The sequence below is a fragment of the Physeter macrocephalus genome, chromosome 11, assembly GCF_002837175.3.
Source record: "Physeter macrocephalus isolate SW-GA chromosome 11, ASM283717v5, whole genome shotgun sequence".
NCBI lineage: Eukaryota > Metazoa > Chordata > Mammalia > Artiodactyla > Physeteridae > Physeter > Physeter macrocephalus.
Window position 1 is genome coordinate 118,117,876 of NC_041224.1, and position 24,361 is coordinate 118,142,236.

General features: G+C 36.6%; 1 protein-coding gene across 3 annotated transcripts in view; it reads right to left on the minus strand.

Moving 5' to 3' along the window:
• Nucleotides 1–24,361, minus strand: part of BAZ1A (bromodomain adjacent to zinc finger domain 1A) — a 93,557-nt gene that overhangs the window by 59,836 nt on the left and 9,360 nt on the right. For all 3 annotated transcript variants that reach the window (XM_024117926.2, XM_055088382.1, XM_028495712.2), the window contains one exon: nucleotides 20,758–21,036. In XM_024117926.2, the coding sequence (XP_023973694.1) occupies nucleotides 20,758–21,036 (279 nt within the window). The remainder of the gene's footprint in view (nucleotides 1–20,757; nucleotides 21,037–24,361) is intronic.

Consider the following 24,361-nt stretch of genomic DNA (forward strand, 5'->3'; position numbering starts at 1 on the left):
TGAGCCATGACCGCTGAGCCTGCGCGTCCGGAGCCTGTGCTCCGCAATGGGAGAGGCCACAACAGAGGAAGGCCCGCATGCCACAAAAAAAAAAAAAAAAAAAGAATTAATACCAATTTTTCTTAAAATCTTCCAAAAGATTGAAAAGGAGAGAACAGTTCTTAACTCATAAGGCCAGCATCACCCTGATACACAAACCAGACAAAGATATGGCAACACATATAAAGAACTCTTAAAACTCAAAAAAAGGAGAAAAAAATCCAATTCAAAAATGGGCAAAGAACCTAAATAGACACTTCTCCAAAAAGGATACAAATGGCAATAAGCACATGAAAGAAATGCTCAGCATCATTAGTCGTAAAGGGAATGCAACATCAAAACTGCAATGAAATACCATTTCATACCCACTAAGATGGTTATTATTAAAAAATATGGAAAATAAAGAGTGTTGGGGAGGATATTGAGATATTGGGACCCTCATGCATTACTGGTGGGGATGTAAAATGGTGCAGCTGCTGTGGAAAACAATATGGCAGTTCCTAAAAAAATTAAACACACAATTATCATATGACTCAGCAATTCCCCTTCTATGTATATACCCAAAAGAACTGAAAATAGGAACTTAACAGACACCTGTACACCAATGTTCATAATGACATTATTCACAATAGCCAAAACGCAGAAACAACTCAAGTGTCTATCAACAAATGAATAGACTAAAAAATGTGGTATATACACATACAACAGAATAGTATTCAACCATAAAAAGGGATGAAATTCTGATACATGTTACAACACAGATGAACCTTGAAAACATTATGCTCAGTGAAATAAGCCAAACACACCAAAAAACAAATATTGTATGAATCCACTTACATGAAGTATCTAGAATAGGCAAATTCATGGAGACGTAAAGTAGAATAAAGGTTACCAGGGGCAGGAAGGAGGGAGAAATGGGGAGTTATTGCTTAACGGGTACAGAGTTTCTGTTTGGGATGATGAAAAAGTTCTTGAAATAGTAGTGATGGTTACACAACACTGTGAACGTACTTACTGCCACTTAATTATACACTTAAAAATGACTACAATGGTAAAGTTCATGGTTATTTACCACAATTAAAAAAAAATTTTTTTTTTTGTCCTAAGAGTAAAGCTGAAGAAGGCCCAATTACCAAGCCTACGTTGGTAGCAAATGGAAATGGTGTCAAAAGAACTGCGGGCTAACTTTCGCCACTGGCTGATAGAAATAAACCAGTGTTTCTAAAGAGGGACAACTATAGGAAATTATATCAGGCAATTATGTAGTCTAATGGTTAAAAGGTTCTGTAATTTAGTGACATGAACTGCATGAAAATAAGGAAAGAATCAAATGGACCCACTTTTGAAGGGCCTAGGTATGACATCCAGGGATCATATGGCTCAGGGTTCCAGGAGGTGATAAAGGAAGCTTTTCAGTGAACCTGTGACAAGGTTCTTCAAGTTAGAAAAAGAGATAGTTTTCACTTGGCAGAGTCCAGGTGAGTGCCCCTAAGTGGCAGTAGTGGTTGTCATCAGAGAAAAAGTAAACGGGTCTACGCTGGGCACAGGAACGCTTGGTGTGGTGCCTAAAATGGTCTGACAGACCATTGAAGGGAATAGTCTATGATCCCAGTAGGGCTCACAGAGCTACAATAATTTAAGAATGAATTCATTTAAAACAGAAAACTAACAAATACAATTCTCTGATAGAGGAATAAGGGAGAAGGAAACCAGTACAGCTTAGAGACATTGTCTATAACGTAGTAAATGTTTTATATATAAATTATCCTAGTTATTTTCAATGCTACTATTAACTTTGTACCACACCCAAACCACAGGTCAATTCTTGCTAATCTAATCAAGGCTAGGCCTCTCACTGGTGCTTAGCTAAACTTCAGTTAACTGCAAGATGTCAGGTCAACACGTTCTAACAGATTTCCAAAGAGACTTAGTCTATGTCTTTCAAATCCACTTGCTACAATTTCTTGGTCCTAGGGAGTCCAAAGAAGATTGGGGTGTAAAAAAGGTTAAAGAATCACGAATTAAGACCCAGCTAGTGGGTCTTGGAGAGTACAGAAACTCTAAATTAATGTTATGCTCCATTCTTTGAGGACAGAGTAGAGGCTGACAATCAAAGAAAGGTCCTTATTATTATTAGCGTTCCTGTGTGCCAGATAAGTATATCACTTTCACATATTTCTCTCTTCATATCAACTCTGCAAGGTACACGTTTTTCAGTAGATGAAATTCAGGGTCAGAGAAGTTAAAGCATTTGTTTATGGTCACACAACCAGTAACGGTACAGCCAAAACTTTAACTATTTGACTCTGAAGCCCATATATTTTCTAATCTTCCACTCTACTACTGGAGTTGAGGGGTAACACAACACTATATTGACCCAAGGGTATTTCAGAGCTTTAAGTCCAGGTAGTCAAGAGGCACTTTTGGAGCCTCTCCGAAACACATTTCAAACTTAAACATGTTTCAGAGTGAAAGCAAGTCTGTGGAACAGCAGCAAGAGCAGAATGAGGCTAGAGCGGAAGTTAGCCATAAGTTTCTAACAGAGACCAGCTGAACATGGAAATAGCCTTTTGTGAGAATATTCTGGAATGGTATATATATCTCCCTCCAAAAGTTGTTTTTGTTTTAATAGTCATTTAACAATAGTTATAGTTCAATTTATATCTCAAAATACAAATTCATTAAAACAAAAGCAAATTCTAGAATTGAAATATATGCAGAATATTTACAAGGCATTTGGGTAGAAGATAAATAATTAACAGCAAAAGGAAAGAAGAATAGAAACCTGGGGAGACCTACTTGACATAAAAGGACTGCCCCTCTCTGTTTGGGTCTCTAAAAATAGAATATGCTGAATCTAAGGCATGCTTCACACCTGCTCACCTGTGCTGCCTCATTAACCTTTTATTTTCTTGAAATACAGGTGCCAAGAACATTTATTTTTAAAATGCTATGCTTGAATAATTATTTCAACTTTATAGGTAGAAACAGAGTAAACCTGCTTAATTTGAAGTTTAGAGTTAAAAAAAATTCAAGTTAAGGAGGTTAAGTGATACCTCATTTTAAGTGGAGGAAACTAGACCACTCAACAAGTCTGCCTACTTCAAACAAAGAGACTGTGAATTATGTTGATTACTTGTCAGTGGGGAAGAAGCAGTCAGAAAACGTTGCTTTGTTCGTAACCTCTCACTTCTTAGACAAACTGATCAGAGCAGCTCAAAGAATGCTTCATTTTGAACTGCTGAGACTCTTTATGGACCAGAGAACCACATCTTATTATTTCTCCAGTTGGCATTTGACCTATTATAAGCCTAAATATCATAAGACAACTAGAATCATTAGATTCTTGCTAAAAACTAAATCTGTTATTCAAAGATATATATAATACAAATAAAAATCTTTGGAAAGAAAATTCTAGATATAAGATATATGGGTTAAATCCTACATATCTCTAAAGTTTCAAACATCTGGATATTATCAGTATACTGTTTAAACTCTTTAGTATTCAAAATTATCAGCTTAAAGCCACATAAGTTAGTTTGGTTAAGGTATCAACCAAATTAATGAAAGCCTCACCACAATACTTTAAAATTCCAATTAGTGTATTCAAATTAATAGATATTCAAAGTGTTTGTGGTCTCAGCTTTATGTTGGCATCTGACATACTGATGCCAACAGAGATGATACCCTCGTGAGGAGGCAAGACAAACACACGCAGATCAGAGAAAACAAAACATTAAATATAATGAAAAGCCACCACAGACTTAGCAGCAAGTGACTTCTGTTTCAAAATGATAATAGTATTTTAGAACACTTAACTTGGCCTCAGTGTGAAGGATGGATAGGAAAGGAAGAGAAGCAGGCTTCTTGCCTTTCCTCTATCTTGCTGCCATCCTGAACAAGGAAAACAATGGTCACAACCTTGCGATGACAGAGCAGAAAACAGGAAAAAGCCTGGGTTCCTGACAACTTTGTAGACCTGTCCTAACACTACAACTTAAGTACTTAGTTCTACATGAGAGAGAAATTTCTATTTTCTTAATGCCCCTAAAATTTTTCCTATTATAGGCACCCAAGTCAAATTCCAGCTGAGGAAAAGCAATATAAGCAATCTATTAGGTATACTAGGTATTTTTATTAAACAGTAATCAGTTTATAACCTGATCTATGTTAAATTTATTTTGAGTCGGAGTACTGCATTCTTCAACTCAGCCAAAAATGCTGAATAAGATTTTCAAACTTGAAAGTTACCGTGTCACTGGCAATACAGATTTTTCAAGTCATATTTGTTTCAGAAAACAAAGTCTGAAGTAGAAAAATAAATTTAACAACCTATGATTTGCGGGTGTGGCATAAAAGAGCAATATGAGGGATCCCTGCAGTGACGGAAATATTCTGTACCATGACTATATTAATGTCAATATCCTGGTTGGGATACTGTACCACTGGGGGAAATTCTGTATTATTTTACAACTCTATGTGATTCTACAGTTATCTCAAAATAGAAAGTTTAGTTTAAAAATGATAAACATTAGGAAAATATTAACTCCAATTAAAAGCATACATTTCACATCACGGGGGAAAAAAATCAATAAAAGATGAAAGTAATGTATATGTATCACTAAAAAGCTACAGTAAATAATGACATTGTAGTTTTGGCAGGATAGCCATACAGCTCAATAGAAGGGAGTCCAGAAATAGACCCAAAATTCTATTTATATTCATATTCTGGAAGGGGCAAAATTATAAGGACAGTAAACAGATCAGTGGTTGCTAGAGTCTAGAAGGTGAGGGCAAGGGGTGACTACAAAGAGGCACAAAGGCCACTGGAGGGAGTATGGGTTCGATCCCTGGTTGGGGAACTAAGACCCTGCAAGCCATGCAGTGCAGTCAAGAAAAAAAAAAGGGCACAAAGGAAGGTAGTAAAAATGTGTGATGGGTTACACGACTATGCATCAAAAGTCAGAGTCAGAGCTATACAATAAAAAGGATAAATTATATCATAAGAAAGTAATATACTTTAAGCTTTATTAATTTAGACTACTTAAGATAAAGGCCTATCTGAATGTTAAGTTATTTAATTTAAATTATCCTTTAACTTAAAAGTAAAATATTTATTCCTTTTCTTAAAACAATATATACGAAAATGGCTAACTGAAGTAGGTCTACTTGCTAGAACTTATTGAAGTATAGATGGGTCCTGCTATACTTATCAGAAGACTACTCAGAGAGTTCTTTGTAATGCAAAAAACTCCATAAAGGGAGTCCTTTTCTATAATTTGTTTCCATATCAACTATAAACATAATAACAATTCATCTTAAAATCCCTATTTTTCATGGAAAGAAGTTCAGTATATTGGTGTTCTCTCTTACAACGTGAGATAACCAAATCAAATAAAGTCAGATGATTTCTGTACATCAAAATACAGTGCATAGGGCTTCCCTGGTGGTGCAGTGGTTAAGAATCCGCCTGCCAACGCAGGGGACACCGGTTTAAGCCCTGGTCCGGGAAGAGCCCACATGCCGCGGAGCAACTAAGCCCGTGCGCCACAACTACTGAGTTTGTGCTCTAGAGCCCGTGAGCCACAACTACTGAAGCCCACGCGCCTAGAGCCCGTGCTCCGCAACAAGAGAAGCCACTGCAGCTAGAGAAAACCTGCGCACAGCAACGAAGACCCAACACAGCCAAAAGTAAATAAATTAAATAAATTTATTTTAAAAAATACAATGCACAAAAAATAACTACAAGAATTTGCAAAGAAATTATTATATAACTAACAAATTAAGATGACAAAATTATACTTATTACTTCCTGCATTCTCGAATTTTTTGAGCTGGAAGCTCAAACAAAATAACCCGAATATTTTCTATTATCCTTATGGTCAATAAGCATTCTTAATATGACAACAATGAAATCAAAATGATGACTGACTGACTGACTAGAAGTAGATAAAGAAAGATACAAAAACATCTTTATAAAGCTAAACGGTAAACATCAGCCCATTCTAATGGCCAATCACAGCAAATTATTAATGAAGCACTATATTAATTTAGCATTACAGTACCTTTAATTCATTCTATTTCAATGTTAGTGATATATTCACTAGCCAAGTAAGACTTACCTATGCCCTTTATTTCCAGCTTTATTGAGAAATAATTGACATATATCACTGTATAAGCTTAAGGCATACAGCATGACGGTTTGATTTATAGATATTGTGAAATGATTACCACAGTAGGTTCAGCTAACATCCAGCAACTCATATAGTTAAAAAAAAAGAAAGAAAAGAAAAAAAATTCTCCTTGTGATGAGAATTCTTAGGATTTAATCTCAACAACTTTCCTATATATCATGTAGCAGTGTTAACTATAGTCATCATGTTGTACATCACATCCCTAGTACTTACTTATAACTGGAAGTTTGTACCTTTTGACTACCCTTCCTGCAATTCCCCTCCCCTCTGTCCTCTTAATGTATTTATCTAATTTAGTCCTTCATTAGTCATTCATATGTATTTTACTTATCTTTGCCCTACAAATTCTATTCCTACTACCAACAGACTATATAATGCTTGAGAACAATAAATACTAATGCTTTTCTCACATTTGATTACCTGCTTGCATCTAACACAGTGGTTTTTCAGAGAAGATACTGAATTTAATTGGCTAAAACAAAAAATGACTCAAAACTATCCCATCAAGCTTTATTTTCTTTACAGCACTAATCAGTATCTGAAATTATCCTGATTTGTGTTTTTCTCTCTTGCACTTGAACATAAGTCCCTAGTCCTTGTCTTATTCACTACCTTCCTCCCAATACCTACAATAGCACTGAGCACACATGTTTATTGAATGAATCACAAAAAATTTGGCTTGTGTATACTTTAAGTACTAAATCAGAATATTCCCTACCACCTCTAAGAAAAAGTCATGAGTAATTGCATTTTTCATCCCTGGAAATTGTGCCAAAAGATAGAAAAACAATAAATAAATAAAAATTCTGGGACTTCCCTGGTGGTCCAGTGGTCAAGAATCCACCTTCCAAAGCAGGGGACGCGGTTCGATCCCTGGTCGGGGAACATGCTGCGGGGCAACTAAGCCCACGTGCCACAACTACTGAGCCCGTGTGCTCTAGAGCCCCCGCGCCACAACTAGAGAGAAACCCGAGCGCCCCAACAAAGATCTCACGTGCTGCAACTGAGACCCGATGCAGCCAAATAAATAAATAAAAATAAATACTTTAAAAATCCTATGAAAAAAATACATTAAAAAATTCTATTTTTCCCCATGCTTGCAGTCACCTTTTGTTGCCACTAGATAGCATTCTTCACCTGCAAGCAAAATATTTGAAAAGAAGAAAGCTTAATCAGCTCAGAATGCAGAAGTAAAATAATTAAGGCACCCTCTGATGAGCACAGTGGTTAAAAATATAAATAGCAGGAGAACCTGTTTAAATGAAGGAGCTTTTTTCCCTTTGAATAAATGATCATAAAATGATGCTGATTTTCAGACACTCAACGATATGGATCACTCAGAGTGAATGATCAAAAGCTTAATCTAACCACATTATATACAATCCTATGTTGCTTCACACTTTGACAGAAATTATAAAATGTGCAAATAAAGTGAAAAGTAAATAGTGAGTAATCAATAAGTACATTCAATTTATAATCTTTCAATCCTGCTTAAGGCCTATCTTTTAGTATTTCTTTCACACTCATTCTGCCCACACAGAAGCACTGCCTGTGCTTGATAACTTCATCACTTGTGACCTTGGGCAAGTTTTAGTTAATTAAGCTCTGTGTATGAACTCCTCAACTGTAAAATAAGCAAATGAGCACCTATCACATATGGCTGTTGTGGAAATTAAATAAGATAGTATAAGTAAAAAGCTTAGAACAGTGGCTGGCATATAATAAGCTCTCAAAAGTTTACTGGTATTGTCATCACCTCCCTAAAATGACATATAGTGAACTCTGAAGAACAGTGACTGTGATATAAGAAAATTAGGGACTGGCTACAAAAAAAGATGAGTCATCACAGCTGGCAGGATCTTCACTTGTCCCTGACAAGCACAGGAAGGATCTAACATTTACTGAGTGCTTTATGTGCCAGGCACTATGCTGGGCTCCTAAAAAATATTAACCACTGTGACAGACTGTTGCAGTTATGGCCCCACTGAGTCACAGGCCTCCTTGACCCCCTGCCCACACACTAACTCTGGATTTGCTCATGTGACTTGCTTTGGTCAATGGAACACTAGCAAACATCGAGCAAGCTGAGGCTTGATATGTGCTTGCACATTGGAGCTTTGCCTTCTCTTGCTGCTGGGAACTCTATTCCTACCCTGGGAACAAGTTTGGATTGGCCTCCTGAAGGATAAGAGGCCACATGAAAACACCCACCCCAGTCTGAGGCCTCAGACATATCAGTAAGGCTAGAGTAAGCGACCTAGACAATACAGCCCCAGACAATAAGAACATTCCAGCCCACTATGGAATCATGAGACTATTGATTTAGGCGACTAAGTTTTGGGGGTGGTCTGTTATGCAGCAAAAGCTAACTAATACAACTGCTCTATGAATGTAGATATTACTTGCTTTACAGATTAGTAAAGAAGATTCCCAGAACTAGTCACTGTTTGACTCCAAAGGCTTTTTCCACCATACCAAGCCACATCTACATGCCATACTCTGAGGTTCTAGATTAAAAGGGTGTCTCTGGGGACTTTATTCTTTAACCCTTATTTCAGCAGAATCTTTCCTCTCTACCAGGAGTCAGCACACTATGGCCAATGGGCCAGATTCAACTCACTGCCTGTTTTGTGCGGTCTGCGAGCTAAGAATGGCTTTTACATCTTTAAATGGCTTAAAATAAAAATAAGAATATTTTGTGACATGTGAAAATAACATGGAATTCAAATTTCAGTGTTTATAAATAAAGAATTACTAGAATACAACCATGCTCATTCATTTATTGTCTATGGCTGCTTTTGCACTATAACAGCAGAGTTGGCTGGCTGTGACAGAGACCATATGGACATCGAAGTCTATAATATTTCCTATCTGGCCCTTTATTTTTTAAAAAGTGTGCCAACCTCTACTCGGAATTATTCTCTTGGCATATGTTTTTGAGTTAAACAAAGGATTTTGCTTGGCCTTTAGTGATGAGCAGACTTTTTTTGTACTTTTATCTCTCCTTTTCCTTTCATTGAAAATTATTTTAGTTTATGTAATTTCTCTTAGTTCTCTTTAAACTTTTATCTTTGGACAATCTCTGAATTTGTCTAAGAAAGGCAGATAACCCCATTTTATTTATTTATTTTTTGAATTGTATTTATTTTTTTATACAGCAGGTTCTTATTAGTTATCCATTTTATGCATTTTAGTGTATACATGTCAATCCCAATCTCCCAATTCATCCCACCACCAACCCCCGCCACTTTCCCCCCTTGGTGTCCATACGTTTGTTCTCTACATCTGTGTCTCTATTTCTGCCCCAGATAACCCCATTTTAAAAATGGTTATTCAGAACCACTGTGATCTTACATTGGCCGAATGGAACAGACCATAAAGGAGGTAGAAGATGATGTAGGAGAGAGACTTTATTCAGAAGACCTCTAACTTCCCAGACCTGAACCTGTGTAATAACCACGTAGAAATGGACTTCCCTTTTATTCCTAACAGGGATTTCAGGGCAGAAGTAGCTATACATAGTCTTCTCTCTTTTGTGAGATTTGTCTCTAATATTCTCCTGCCATAGTGAACTAAGAACTTCAGGACTACTACTAGTCTACTTCACCATCCTGCTGCTAACCAGTTCAATGAGACACAAATTGAAGTAAACATTGTTTTCCTTTCATAATAGAAAAGAGGTGAACCTCAATTTACTTGCTATCCCCCATTTCACTTTTCTTACTACAGTAAGACTGCCACAATAAAGATCTTAATTCTTGGTAGAGACTCAGCTGACTCTCTGCACTTGGTATTAGTGCAGAGGATCAATAAAGAGGTTGCCATAGAAACCAACCACCCTCCTCCAACATTTACCATTCAAAGACTTGAGAGGCATTAGGCAGATCCTGCTAATGGCCAATGCAAATTTGAAGGTCCTGAGAACACTGAAGAAAATGAATACATTTGTATGATCAGTCTAAACTTCACTGAACTATTTTGTTAAGAATCGAGCAGTTGAATCCATACAGAAATATTTACAACAGAAGCTTTATATGTTATTTGAATTAAACACATTTAGAAAAACAAATTCATTTTCATTTATTTCTGTGGCTACTTAATAGGGGTTTTTAGGATATAAAAAGGGTTTCCCAGGATGGCTTCCAATTTATATTATTATACAAGTAAATAAGGATTCTAAATTTTAACTGTTCAACTTGCAACAATCCAGCAGTCAGTCAGGCTGTAAGTCTGGGTCTCTGATACATAAAACCTTATATATCTAAAGAAGACTCTAACTAGGAATTCCAAAGAAAGAACAGCTGTCCCAAATAGCCTTTTTTTTTTCTATTAATAATTATATCATCAGCATACTACGGTCATCAGGAACTAAAGACTGAAACAACAATTTGAGGATGTTCCTTAGGACTCTCCTTGGCTAAGAACCAGGAATTTTGACCTTAAAAGGGCAGTAGTATAAGCTGACCAACACAAAGCCTTCTATTTGAAAGAACTATAATAAACTTAATATACGTTGTTAAAAGTTATATATTATATTTGCACCTAAATAAGAAGCCTTCCTCCTCAATCCTTTCTACTAATTTATATTTTTCTCTGTCTTCAAATTTCTAGTCAAATAACCCTTTTCCAAAATCTTATTGGATTAATCCCACCTGGATCCACTCACTGATATCCAAGCATGTATGTTTAAATCAAAATAACTGTACTGTTCCTCACTTACACCTTTTATGTTCATCTTATCTCCTCAATATATTTAGTATTTCCCTTTGTCCTCAACATTAATGCATTTTAATTATGATTCACTAATATCATTTAGGTTAGCAATACAAAAAAGAGCTCAAAGATTAAAAAGTCCATTTTCTCGTTTCCAATTCTAATATATAATAAGTACCTACTCTCTATATTTTAGTTTTTTATGCTAATTTTCTTTTATTCATTAGACTAAAGTGCTTGAAGCATTCCACCAATGCAACATAGAAAGCCACAGGGAATATACCTTGATATCTGAATAGATAAGAGCTCTAGGTGGCTGGTCTCTATTTGATGCCAAAATTGATATAAGTTTGTAAGATTAAAAAGAATTTCATAATCTTCATTTTACAAGGCAGTTCTAAAAACAATACTGAACTGTAGTATCTTATGCTTCTTGACTAGATAGCATTTCTAAATGTTAAATCTAAATAGTATGGGGATAATATTTGGGAAAATCTAGCTATCAGTGAAACTCCGGTGCAAATCCAATTCTTATTGTATTGATTTAACCTACATTGGAGAAAAGGTCTGTCATTAAGTCATAGGTCAGAGATTATGTGGAAGAAAATGCAGTTCATTATTTTCAAAGAGCAAATTCACACAAGGCTAACAAAAGGAATAATTTTCTCCATCCTCAGAAAAAAGCAATATTCCAAGTAAGGTTTTTAGGAATACACAGTTTAGGGAGTTTATGCAAAACCAATTAGAAATGGTGCATGTGGTTTTCTAATGTAAGAAGACATCCAAATCATTACTAAGTGAAAAACCTACTTTTTTTTTTTAATTTAGTGTAGTATAGAAAAAAAGAGAACTATGAACTAATTTTTTGACTGTGGTTATCTCTGAAAGGAGCATTTGGGAAATGCACTCCAGGCCTTCACCTTTTACTTTTCTCTCCTGTATATAAATTTTTATAGGAAATAAAAAGATTTTTAAAAAATTATAAACTTCAGCCTTGATAAGCAGAGCACATAATTTTTTTTAAAATTTAAAGACTTTGGTTTTTTAGAGCAGCTTTAGAGTCACAGCAAAATTGAGAGGAAGACAGAGATCTCCCATACACTCCCTGCCACATGCATAACCCCTCTATCAATATCCCACACCAGAGAAGTAACACTTGTTAACAATCAATGCACCTACATTAACACATCATTATCACCTGAAGTTCATAGTTTACATTAAGTTTCACTATTGGTGCTGTACATTCTATGGGTTTGGACAAATGTATCCATCATAGTACCACCGGGTATTTTTACTGCTTTAAACATCCTCTGTGCTCAATCTATTCATCTCCCCTCTACCCCATTCAACCTCAGGCAACCACCTATCTTTTCATTGTCTCCATAGTTTTGCCTTTTCTAGAAAGCCATATAGTAGGAATCATACCATACATATCCTTTTCAGATTGGTTTTTTTCACTTAGTAATATGCATTTAAGGTTCATCCATGTCTTTCCATGCTTGAAGGCTCATTTCTTTTTTAGCACTGAATAATATTCCATTGTCTGGATGTACTGCTGTTTATTTATTCATTCATCTACGAAAGGATATCTTGGTGCTTCCAACTTTTGGTAATTATTAATAAAGCTGCTATAAACATTCGTGTGCAGGTTTTGTGCGGACATAAGTTTTCAACTCTTTCAGGTAAATATCAACAAACAAATAACCTTTTCAAAAATTCTGGGTCACCCATCAATATCATGAGAATTAAAGTGAAAGCATCTAGCACACTGCCTAGCATACAGGAAAAGTTCAATAAATGCTAGCATATTTTTATTCTGCAACGTTTTCTAACATTACCAAATTATATACTGAGCCAGGCCAGTATACTTTGTAGTTAATGTTTACTCTATCTCCTCCTTTGCTATAAGGTGCCACTTTTTGCTTCTGTCAGTATATCTGTTGGGTTGGCCAAAAAGTTCGTAACATCTTACAGGAAAACCCGAATGAACTTTTTGGCCAATCCAATACTTTTAGAAGTACCTTCTCACCTGCTGCTTCACATTTCCTATGAATCTTTCAGCTCCCAGAACATCTTGACTGTGCTTATAAAATGTCTGAAAACAAGTTGCCCAAAGCCTACTTTAACTAAAAAAAATTACCAAATATACAATTATATTCTGACTCATTTTTAAAAAATTCTTTCAAACTCTAGTCCTTTCTTTACACTGAATGATGACTCAACAGTCCAAAATGTTTTTTGTTGCGTGATTTCTACCTCCTTTTTCCTGATTCAATTCACCAGTTCTAGGGCTGGGGAGAGAAGACGAGTTTATCATTATCATGCAATTATTTGAGTTCTAGCTCACCATCCTCCCAATCCTTTATTAAACAATGGTTATCAGGCTTGTCAAAAAAAAAGATAAAGTTACTTGAAACTTGGATGTCTTGAAATCTGCTTGTGTAGCATTTTTAGAAGATCACATACAAATGAGGGATGATTGTCTTCAAAAACAAACAACTATGTCTTTCTAAGACACTGATATTGTTAACTATGGGGTTTCCGCTCAGAGTTGCAACAGAGAAATTTGATTCCAAGTTACAGTGTCCCAGGCAGCTCCTGTAGCCTCACATCACTACTGGTGATCCCAACAAACAAAAACAAAACAAAACTGCATGACCACCAATAAACAGATTCAAATACTAACAAGACACCTACATCAAAAGGCAATATTGGGACTTCCCTGGTGGTGCAGTGGATGGGACTCCATGCTCCCAATGCAGGGGGCCCGGGTTCGATCCCTGGTCAGGGAACTGGATCCCACACCCATGCTGAAACTCGGAGTTTGCATGCCGCAACTAAGGAGCCTGCCTGCAGCAACTAAGACCCGGTGCAACCAAATAAATAAACATTTTTTACAAAGGCAATATTATATAATACAGCTTTTAAAAATTCACATTCATTATGTCATTTTACCCTGTGAGGCAACCCTGTAAGGCGGGGGTGGGGGGTGTCTATTTAACACATGAAAAAAGACTAACACTTAAGAGTTTAAATTACTTGCACAGAACCATACAGCTAATCACAAATGGCAGAATCCAAAACCAAGGACACAGTGATACTGAGAAAGAAATGATTTTGTAAGTCAGCCCTATCTGAATTTAAATCCTACAATTTACTACTTGTAAGATTAGAATGGACCCTCCATGACTTTGCTTTGTTCACTGCTGTATCTCCAGTGTCTGGAACAGTGCAAGTATCAATAAATAGCAGGTATCATTAAATACATGGTAAACAACGATCAAAAAAAAAACACAACTTCTTTGGATCTCTGTTTCCTCATCTGTAAATAGAAACCATAAGTCCTTGGGCTTCCCTGGTGGCGCAGTGGTTGAGAGTCCGCCTGCCAATGCAGGGGACGCGGGTTCGTGCCCCAGTCCAGGAAGATCCCACATGCAGCGGAGCGGCTGGGCCCGTGAGCCATGGCCGCTGCGCCTGCGCGTCCGGAGCCTGTGCTCCGCAACGGGAGAGGCCACAACAGTGAGAGGCTCGCGTACCACAAAAAAAAAAAAAACAAAAAACCTTGAGTCCTTGTCTCATATCTGCTGATATAATGTATATACAAAGCATCTGGTAGTTATTTAAGAATTAACAGACCTGACTACCAGTTTAGTGTTTTCTTCACAAGACCAGCCATCCTCTCACTTTTCCCATAGGCTCCAAGGAAGCAGCAGAAAACAAATGGCAGCATGATTGGCAGGCAAGCTGGTGGTAATCAGGATGGGGCATGTAAAGAACTAAACTGGTGTGGTTCAGTCAGGTAGTCTGCTGTTCTTTTTACTTCATCTGCCATAGCAATGACAAAGGATCTTCTAGAAGAATCTGTCTGCGGATTGCCAATTTCAAAACAGAAAGTCTTGGTGGGGAGGGAAGCACCTAATCTATACTTGTAAGGTGCAAAAAGAAAAGAGGGAGGGATATCTAAAGGTAAATGAGACAATAAGAATACTGAAGTGAGAAGATCCAGAGTACCCATACTGAAATAATACAGCCTAAGAATGGGCCCATCCACTTCTCTGTAACATAGCATATTCTTTCCAGTAAATCTAATCCAGTAATTCTAATGGATGAAGAAGTCTTTAGGACCACTGCTAAGTTCTGCCAACATAGACAGAAACAAAAGGTAGATGTTATTGACAAGTAGCACAAAAGTTAAAAGCAAAGGGGAATGGTGCTGCAAATGGTACCATAAAGAATGTGAAAAGACAACTCACAGAATAGGAGCAAATATCTGCAAATCATATATCTGCTAAGGGACTTATACCCCAAATCACAAAGAACTCTTACAACTCGGTAATAAAAGATAAATAACCCAATTTAAAGATGGGCAAAGAACCAGAGAAGACATTTCTCCAAAGAATATACACAAATGATCAATAAGTACATAAAATGATTCTCAACATTATTAGTCACTAGGGAAATGCAAATCAAAACTACAATGATATACCACTTCACACCCACTAGGATGGCAAAATAAAAAAGACAGACAGGGGGCTTCCCTGGTGGCGCAGTGGTTGAGAGTCCGCTTGCTGATGCAGGGGACACGGGTTCGTGCCCCAGTCCAGGAAGATCCCACATGCCGCGGAGCGGCTAGGCCCGTGAGCCATGGCCGCTGAGCCTGCGCGTCCAGAGCCTGTGCTCCGCAATGGGAGAGGCCGCAACAGTTAGAGGCCTGCGTACCGCAAAAAAAAAAAAAAAAAGACAGACAATAATAAATTGTCCATACATATGGCTTGGTGAGGATGTGGACAAACTGGAACTCTCATACATTGCTAGTAGGAATGTAAAATGATGCAACTGCTTTGGAAAAGTTTGGCGATTCCGCAAATGCTAAACATAGAGTTACCAAATGACTTAGCAATTCTACTTCTAGGTATATACCCAAGAGAACTGTAAACATATGTTCACACAAAAATTTGTACAGAAATATTTGTAACAGCATTATTTATAAATGTCCAAAAGTGGAAGCTCAAATATCTATTAACTGACAAATGGATAAACAAAATGTGATAGATCCATACAGTAGAATTTATCAATAAAAAGAAATAAAATACTGATACATGCTACAACTCAGATGAACCTTGAAAACGTTATAGTTAAGTGAAAGAAATCAAACACAGAAAGGTACATACTTTATGATTCCACATATATGAAATGTCCAGAATAGGCAAATCCACAGAGACAGAAAACAGATTAGCGGTTGCCAGGGGCTGAGGGGAGAGTGAAGTGGGGAGGGCCTGCTAACTGGTACAGGACTTATTGGGGTGATGAAAATATTCTGGAATTAGTGGAAATCAGCACATAACTAAAACCCACTGAATTGTACACTTTAAATGGGCAAATTTTACAGTGTGTGAATCATATCTCAATAAAGCACATTTAACTTAAAAAGCAGAGGGAGATGTATGTCCTGTGGAAGCAAATTCTTCAAACGTCACATTCTAACTTTCAAAGGGTGGGAAGTGGGAGTAGGAGCACAGACATCTCCTACTGTGGATCCTATGGGTGCCGTGAAGATAGTAAGTGCCTGCTATTTCTCAGCCACTGGGAGAAATCCACTGAATTCTCTAAATAGTCCTGTAAGGATAAGCCTCAAGCCACAGTCAGATACAAAGGGCACAGGAGCCTGCAGATAAAAGTCAACAGGGATACTGAGGAAACTGAACCTGGAGCTTCTCTCATCACTGAAGCTGGATTTGCCCTAGTTGACCCCCCGAGGACGCCAGAACCTTTATCACTAGCATCATCACCTCAAAACTGAACTCAATCCCAAAGTTACACAAGTAGATGTGAAGCCAGAAGGGACACATGTTCCTTGGGGTCTAGAGCACTTTCCAAATGAAAAACATCATGCCAAGTCGTCTCCTCGTATCAGTGTAATAGAATAAGAGTTTACAAGCATGACAGAGAGCCAAAAAAATCAAAATGGAAAAAGATGGACTCCTTTTACTTGTCATTTATTGAATACTTGCTGTGTGCATGGAACATCACATACAGCACCTCAGTCAATCTTCACAATAATTCTACTACATACACAAAGAAGAGATAAGTGATGTTAAATAACTTCCCCAAAAGTTACACAAGTAGTACGTAGATGGGAGAGGTACAATTCCAACCAAAGGAAATCTAGTCAAATTTATATATTTAAGTTATTTTAACTGAAATTTAAGTTAAAAAGGTGAAAGGATAAAGGTGTATGCAGGAACTAGTATCGAAAGTTGCAGAAATCTCAAGTCAGGCTTGAAGCTTAATTATAATATAAAATAATAGAAAACCTAGCCAATAATAGAAGAAAAATACTAACTTCCATATAACCCTCTTGGGCCAACAGGAGCATTATTCCCCTAGTAAAATGCCACCATATTCTACTTATATAGCAATTCAAAAATGTGCACCCCCCCCACACACACTCCCATTTTAGTCTCACAATAACCTGAAAGGATGTCATTGTCCAACAAGGTCAGTCTGACTCCAAAGCCTAAACCCTTCACTATCACACAATTCTGCGTCCCATAAAACTAAAAAACTTTTATCAAATTATAAACAAACATCAAAGATAAAGGTATTCTATTAAAACCAAGTGTTGAATGTGGATTTATTGAAGTTTTATTCATTATTCCTTAATTCTATCATTATTCTTTATACATATTTTTAAGTCCTTTTTACATTTACTGCACATTTAAGAAAAAGCAAAAAATGAAACAAAAATATTTGCAACAAAGTGACAAAGAGTTTAATATGCCTAGTATTTAACAAAGACCTTTCATAAATCTACTGATGACAAAAAAGCCAAAAGAAAAATGAGCAAAGGACCCGAAAAGCAAATAAACACTGAGATATCATCAGATTTGGCAAAGATGAAAAGACTAAAGTAACCAGTGTTAGTGTGAGTGTAGGGAACCCAGGCCTAGCCTCTATGGCACTCTGGACCTGGATGCTCCTGAATTACCTCATTCATATGTTTATTTTAATACCCGGCAAGTTGACATGTTTGTCTCTCCCTTCACTGAACTCTTTAAGGACATCTTACTTAATCCCTGTTATATCCCCAGTAACTAGTGTCTAGCCTCTAAGTGACACTCATGAATCACCTAAGCAACATGTCCGTGAAAGGCAAAAGCAATCAGAAATATCTGGGTCTGAGATGAGAGCAAAGATGGCTAGACTCTGACGGTATTACTTCCTGAGGCCTCTGCATCTTACCATCTACCCAGCTGCTGAAGGCAAAAAAGTCAATGAGTCATCCAAGATTTCTCCTTTCCCACACAAAGATTAAGAATGGCCAGTATGTATCATGAAAATTAAGCCTTAAAAATTTTTCAGAAAAGTACCAATTTCTTATACTTTACAATTTAAAAGCTTCATAAGCCAGAAGAAGTGTGTTTTCTTTTTTTCTTTTTGAGGTTCACATTGAATCCACTACAGGATTCTTTATTTAAAAATTAATTAATTAATTAATTTTATTTTTGGCTGCGTTGGGTCTTCATTGCTGCACGCGGGTTTTCTCTAGTTGCAGTGAGCGGGGGCTATTCTTCGTTGCGGTGCATGGGCTTCTCACTGCAGTGGCTTCCCTTGTTGCGGAGCACAGGCTCTAAGCTCATGGGCTTCAGTAGTTGTGGCTCACCAGTTCTAGAGTGCAGGCTCAGTAGTTGTGGCACACGGGCTTAGTTGCTCCACGGCATGTTGGATCTTCCCGGACCAGGGATACAACCCGTGTCCCCTGCGTTGGTAGGAGGGTTCTTAACCTCTGTGCCACCAGGGAAGTCCCAAGAAGTATGTTTCTAATGAATAATCAATAAAATTGTGACTCTCAGATTTCCCATTTCTACAGTGTACCCTAGTTTACTACTGTCATTAAAGCTACAACTATCTGAAGCCCATTTTTAAGGCACAACCAAAAAAAGCTATACAAAAAACACTGAACAACTATATTTCTAGATGTAAGCAATATTAACCTAATGTTAAAGGTTAACGTATCCCAATGATTTTTAACTTAGAAAACACTTTTGGCATAAGTCAAATAAAACAATGACTATAAGGAGAAAAAAAATTGTCCTGGTCCCCAAACAGGCCCTATTATTCCTTTTGGTGATATAGATTGGTATGTTCTTGGTGGGATTACTGGTGACATATCAATCTTTCCTCTTGAAAATAAAGATTTTTTTTCCAAAAAATCATGAGACAAATGAAAAATCCTTCAATTTTTACCATTTGTTGCTTCTACAATTAAAAAAAAAGAACTTCTTGGGCTTCCCTGGTGGCGCAGTGGTTGGGAGTCCGCCTGCCGGGGCAGGGGACGCGGGTTCGTGCCCCGGTCCGGGAGGATCCCGCGTGCCGCGGAGCGGCTGGGCCCGTGAGCCGTGGTCGCTGGGCTTGCATGTCCGGGGCCTGTGCTCCGCAGCGGGAGGGGCCACAACAGTGAGAGGCCCGCATACCGAAAAAAAATAATAAAAAAATAAAAAAAGAACTTCTTCAATTCTTCACCAAAATCAAATCCAAGCAAATTCAGATCTTAATATAAACACCTCCTGGATTTTTAAGGTTCATGCAGAGTAGCATTTAATAACTAAAATGGATTATATTAAAGACATTATTCTGAAATTACATAAAAACTCATGATGATTCTCCAAAATAAGATAATAGAGAACATAATTATTGACATATAATTAAGAACATATATAGTAAGTTTTGACTGCTAAAGTTTAAAATTCAAAAAGAGGGACTTCCCTGGTGGTCCAGTGGTTAAGAATCAGCCTTCCAATGCAGGGGACGTGGGTTCGATCCTTGGTCTGGGAACTAAGATCCCACATGCTACGGGGCAACTAAGCCTGTGTGCCACAACTACTGAGCGTGAGTGCCCCAAAGAAGAGCCCATGCGCCACAATGAAAGATTCCACATGCTGCAACTAAGACCCAATGCAGCCAAATAAATAAATAAATAAATATTAAAAAAATAAAAAGAAAAAAGAAAAAAATTTTCATTCAGGTTAACAAAGGGGGAAAAGCATCCCAAAATAGTCACTGCCTCAAAAGTCAGGAGGCTATAAAAAGTTTTAATGCAAATAAGGATTACTGTAATAAATATCAGTGACTAGCCAATCATAAATGCTTAAGATTTCAGGAAAGCAATGATACTTTTTAATTTAGTGCCATAGATAAACTCAATTTAACTTTGCAATATGAAAAACCCACTTTTTTCTTGAAGACCTGGGTAAAGGAGAAGAGAACTTAGTAGAGTATATAAAATTCACTCTTCATCTTGTCAAAGAACTACTAAAACCCAGCAAGAAATACAGGCATATTTAAACTAATAGGTAATGTAATGAGAACACAGTAGATATCTTTAAGATTTTTTACTCTTAAATAGAGATGAAACTTCGATATAATAGAACATACAGTAAATAAAAAAGAGAAGGAAGGTGGTTTATAAAGTAATGGTCTAATCTTCAAGATATTTTGAGTGAAAAAAGGTATAAACTATAGTATGTTACCTTTCGCGTTGAAAGGAGTAGGAGTGTGTGTGTGTGTGTGTGTGTGTGTGTGTGTGTGTGCGCGCGTGCACGTACATACATGTTTTTGGTGGTCTATATAAAAATTAGCTTTGGAAAAATACATAAGAAACTGTTAACACAAGGGCTATCTTGGGGGAGGGTAACATGGTAGGTGGAAAATAGTAAAAGGTAAGCTTTTCCTCAGTTCATCCCTGTGTGTACTTTGAATTTGATCAATGTGAATATATGTATAACAAAAGAAAAAATTAAAAGTACTTTACCTTGCACCATTGTTCCTAATGACTTCCACAGTTTCTTCAACAAAATATCGATCCTTGACATACGCAAAAATATCATCACAAATTTCATGTAAGCGTGAACGATGGGTAAGGTTGGTCAAGTATAAAACTGGAATAATTAGTGGTTCTGGAAAACTCTGAAGATTCTGTCTTGCTTTTTTTTCTGACTCAAGTGCTTCCTGATAGGTCAGTCCAGGTCTACCCGTCACAGCACAACTCCACACCAGACTGTTGCACAGAATGGTTCGTTCAAAAAAGTCACTGATTAAAAAACAAAAACAAAAATCCATTACCTATCATTTCACAAATTTTACATTAAAAGCTGATGAAGGATTGTTCCTTTAATGCAAAATTTTACATAGACTCATAGAACTCAAACAAAAGTTTAGTAACTGGTCAACTTACACATTAATATTACAAACATAAGAAAAAGTATATTTAAACTAGACATTTATATTTTGCAATTTACAGGTACATTCAGCCAAAACTGGACTTTGATTTCTATCAGTTTTGAAACTGAAGTGAAACAAAATAAACTCAACCTTTCTTTTTTCCTTCTAATTTTTAAGCTTTTTGTTCCAAAGCAGTCAAAAAACATTGTGAATTCAAGCACTTAACTATGAATTTTGAAAGGCTTTAACATAATAGTGAAAAACTGGGAAATCTAAGCATCAAACAATAAGAGAAAAGTTAAATAAATTATAGTACTTCATATAATAAAAAATCAGTCATGAAACAGAAGGAGAGTTCTTAAATAATGTAAACAGGGAAAACAACTTTCCACTCTGCTTCCCTCCTATATTTTTTCAAAGTAAAAGCTTATCCAAACAATATATATAATACGGTCCCACATGTGTTAAAATTTAGAAAGAGAAAGGAAGAAAAAGAAAGGGTAGAAGGAAGGAAAGAAGGAAGGAAGGAAGGAAAGTAGAGAAAGATAACTTAAGGAAGCATAAAATATTCCTGGAATGTTATACAAAAATCAAGTTAACAGCTACAGAATGGGGATGGGACTTAGGGACCATTCTACCCAGTGCTTTTCTGCACTGTTGGGATTTCTTACTATAAGCACTAATTTCTTTTCAAAAACTCTATTCAGTCCTTTTAAAAATGCGAGAGATCTACTATATGGAAAGATTTCTAAGGTATATTAAAGAGAAAAAAACCTCAAAATCACTGAATGACATAATTCCATATGCATTAATTATAATAATAGCAAAAATGTGCAAATGTTCGTATTTATACAAATACCATAAACAGATGTTCCCTATGGAGAAAGGGAGGGACTGGGAAGGAAGGAAGAGGAAAATCTGTTATTCTAAGTATTTCCATATTGTTTGAATTTTTATAATGAGCATGTATTCATATTGTTTTTATAATAAAAATATTTTTTAAACAGAAAAGGTTAGACATATGCAAAAAGATTAACAGTAGTTGCCTCTAAGTGGTTAAGATATGGGTAAATATTTTGCCCGCCCCTATATTTGAGCCTACTTTTCAACAGTTATATGTAACCAACATAATTCACTATTCTCTAACTTTTTCTCCTTCCTGAAATACCCCTTTCCTTCTCATCATTCTAAACATTATTAAAACTGTTATATGTTTATTTCCTTGTTAGTATATCTGTACAGGTCACCCCTGTAGCAGTCTGATCTCCAAAGAAGATTTGGAGTTAATTCCATTAAGATAGTTTCATTTGCATATTTGTCTGTAGATTCTACGAGAACAACAAAAAATGAAATCTATGGAAGTAAAGAGAAACTAATCATACCTTAACATAAATGAGATCTAAAGAGATAATATACATATGCCAACTTACATGACTAATTCAGTACAAGGGAAATCCTTTTGAAGTATGTACCCTTTAGTAATGGAGATAATGGGTGTATATCATTAAAATACAAAGTAAAAAGTGATTATCTTTACAAAACAGAGGCAGATATCCTTTGGGAATTCAGAGGAAGGGAAGGAGGAGAGGCAGGCACAAAAGATCAAGAAATGCTAGAACATCTTTGGGAGGAACTGGCATGAAGAGTTAGGATGAAAAGGAAAAGTGGAGTTGAAGGAAAAAAATGCCAGAGAGAAAAAAAATGAATATAATCTGATTCTTATAATAAAATCTATGTCAGATAAATAGCTAAGTGAGAGGCAACAGACATACCCAATAGAGGGTTATCAACAGGGCAGAATAAAATGAATGAATGGACGGATCTTGAAAGAGGTCTTATTTAATTTTTACTGCCTAAAACTGCAGTTCACTTAGAAAGCTTTATAAAAGTTTTAAACTTTTTCCTTTAGAAACAAACACAGATTCCCAAGCCACATATATAACGTGTGTGAGATATTCTAATAATTTAAACTATTTATCTAGTACTACAAGTGACCTTTGAACTACGGGGGGAGGGGAGGATACGGGTGCTGATCTCCACACAGTCAAAAATCTGTGTATAACTTTACCATCAGCCCTCCTTATCCACTGTCAACTGTAAGAAAAATATATTTCAAATCTAGATATGTTATACATTAACTAGTCTCTAAGCTAGTGCTATCAAAAGTAGAAAGCTAGCTACACATATAATTTAAAATTTTCTAGTGGCCACATTAAAAAATTTTTAAAGACATACTAATGAAATTAATATATTTTATTTAACCCAATATATTCCAAAATAGTTCAATATGTAATCAATATTGAAATAGTTTACTTTTTTTTTTTTTGGTACCAAGTCTTCAAAATCCAGTATGTATTTTACATTTACTGCGCATCTTAATTCTGACTAGTCACCTTTCAAGTTCTTAATAACCAATGGCTCCTGCATTGGACAGCACAGCTCTAGCCATAGCAGGTGGGTATTTGATAGCCTGGAGTATTTGGTGCCATGGCAGGGGGACAGACTTTAGACTGAGCTGCAATAAACACTATTTAGATTTGTTACCACTGTTCAAAATACCAAGGAGAAGAATGGCACAAGTGCCACAAACCTCCACTAACATGTGGATAGACAGTAACCAGCGACAGTACAGCTACCCTTCTTCATCCAGGTTCCCACAGCCTCCTGCAAAGTGTTTGTTCTGTTTGTTTCCTTTGTGTCTCTCTACCCTACAAAGGTCTTACATTATAGTCCTGCTGTGCACAAAGATCCACCCTCAGGAGGAGGGAGGCAGGACACACTACCACAGCGGCCATTTTTTTAAATTAATTTTTATTGGAATTTTCTTTCACAGTGGCCATTTTAAAGCAAGGGAAATAAAGCCCAAGGCTACTTCTCCCTATTCATCACTCCCTATTCATCATGGCACCATCTCTAACATTATATACCTTCACTTACTTCCACTTCTATATTCTGCTCTTCACCCATTCATCATACACATTCAAATGTGTAGGATTTTGTTAATAATGCTGAACTCTAGGGGATAGGTTACAGTGCCTCTTCAATTTCAATATTATAAGAATATAAACAACGAAAACTTTACAAGCAGCACATTTTTATTATTGTGAGTAAAACTTTATAAAACACAAAGTACTGGGCTTCCCTGGTGGCACAGTGGTTGAGAGTCCGCCTGCCGATGCAGGGGACACGGGTTC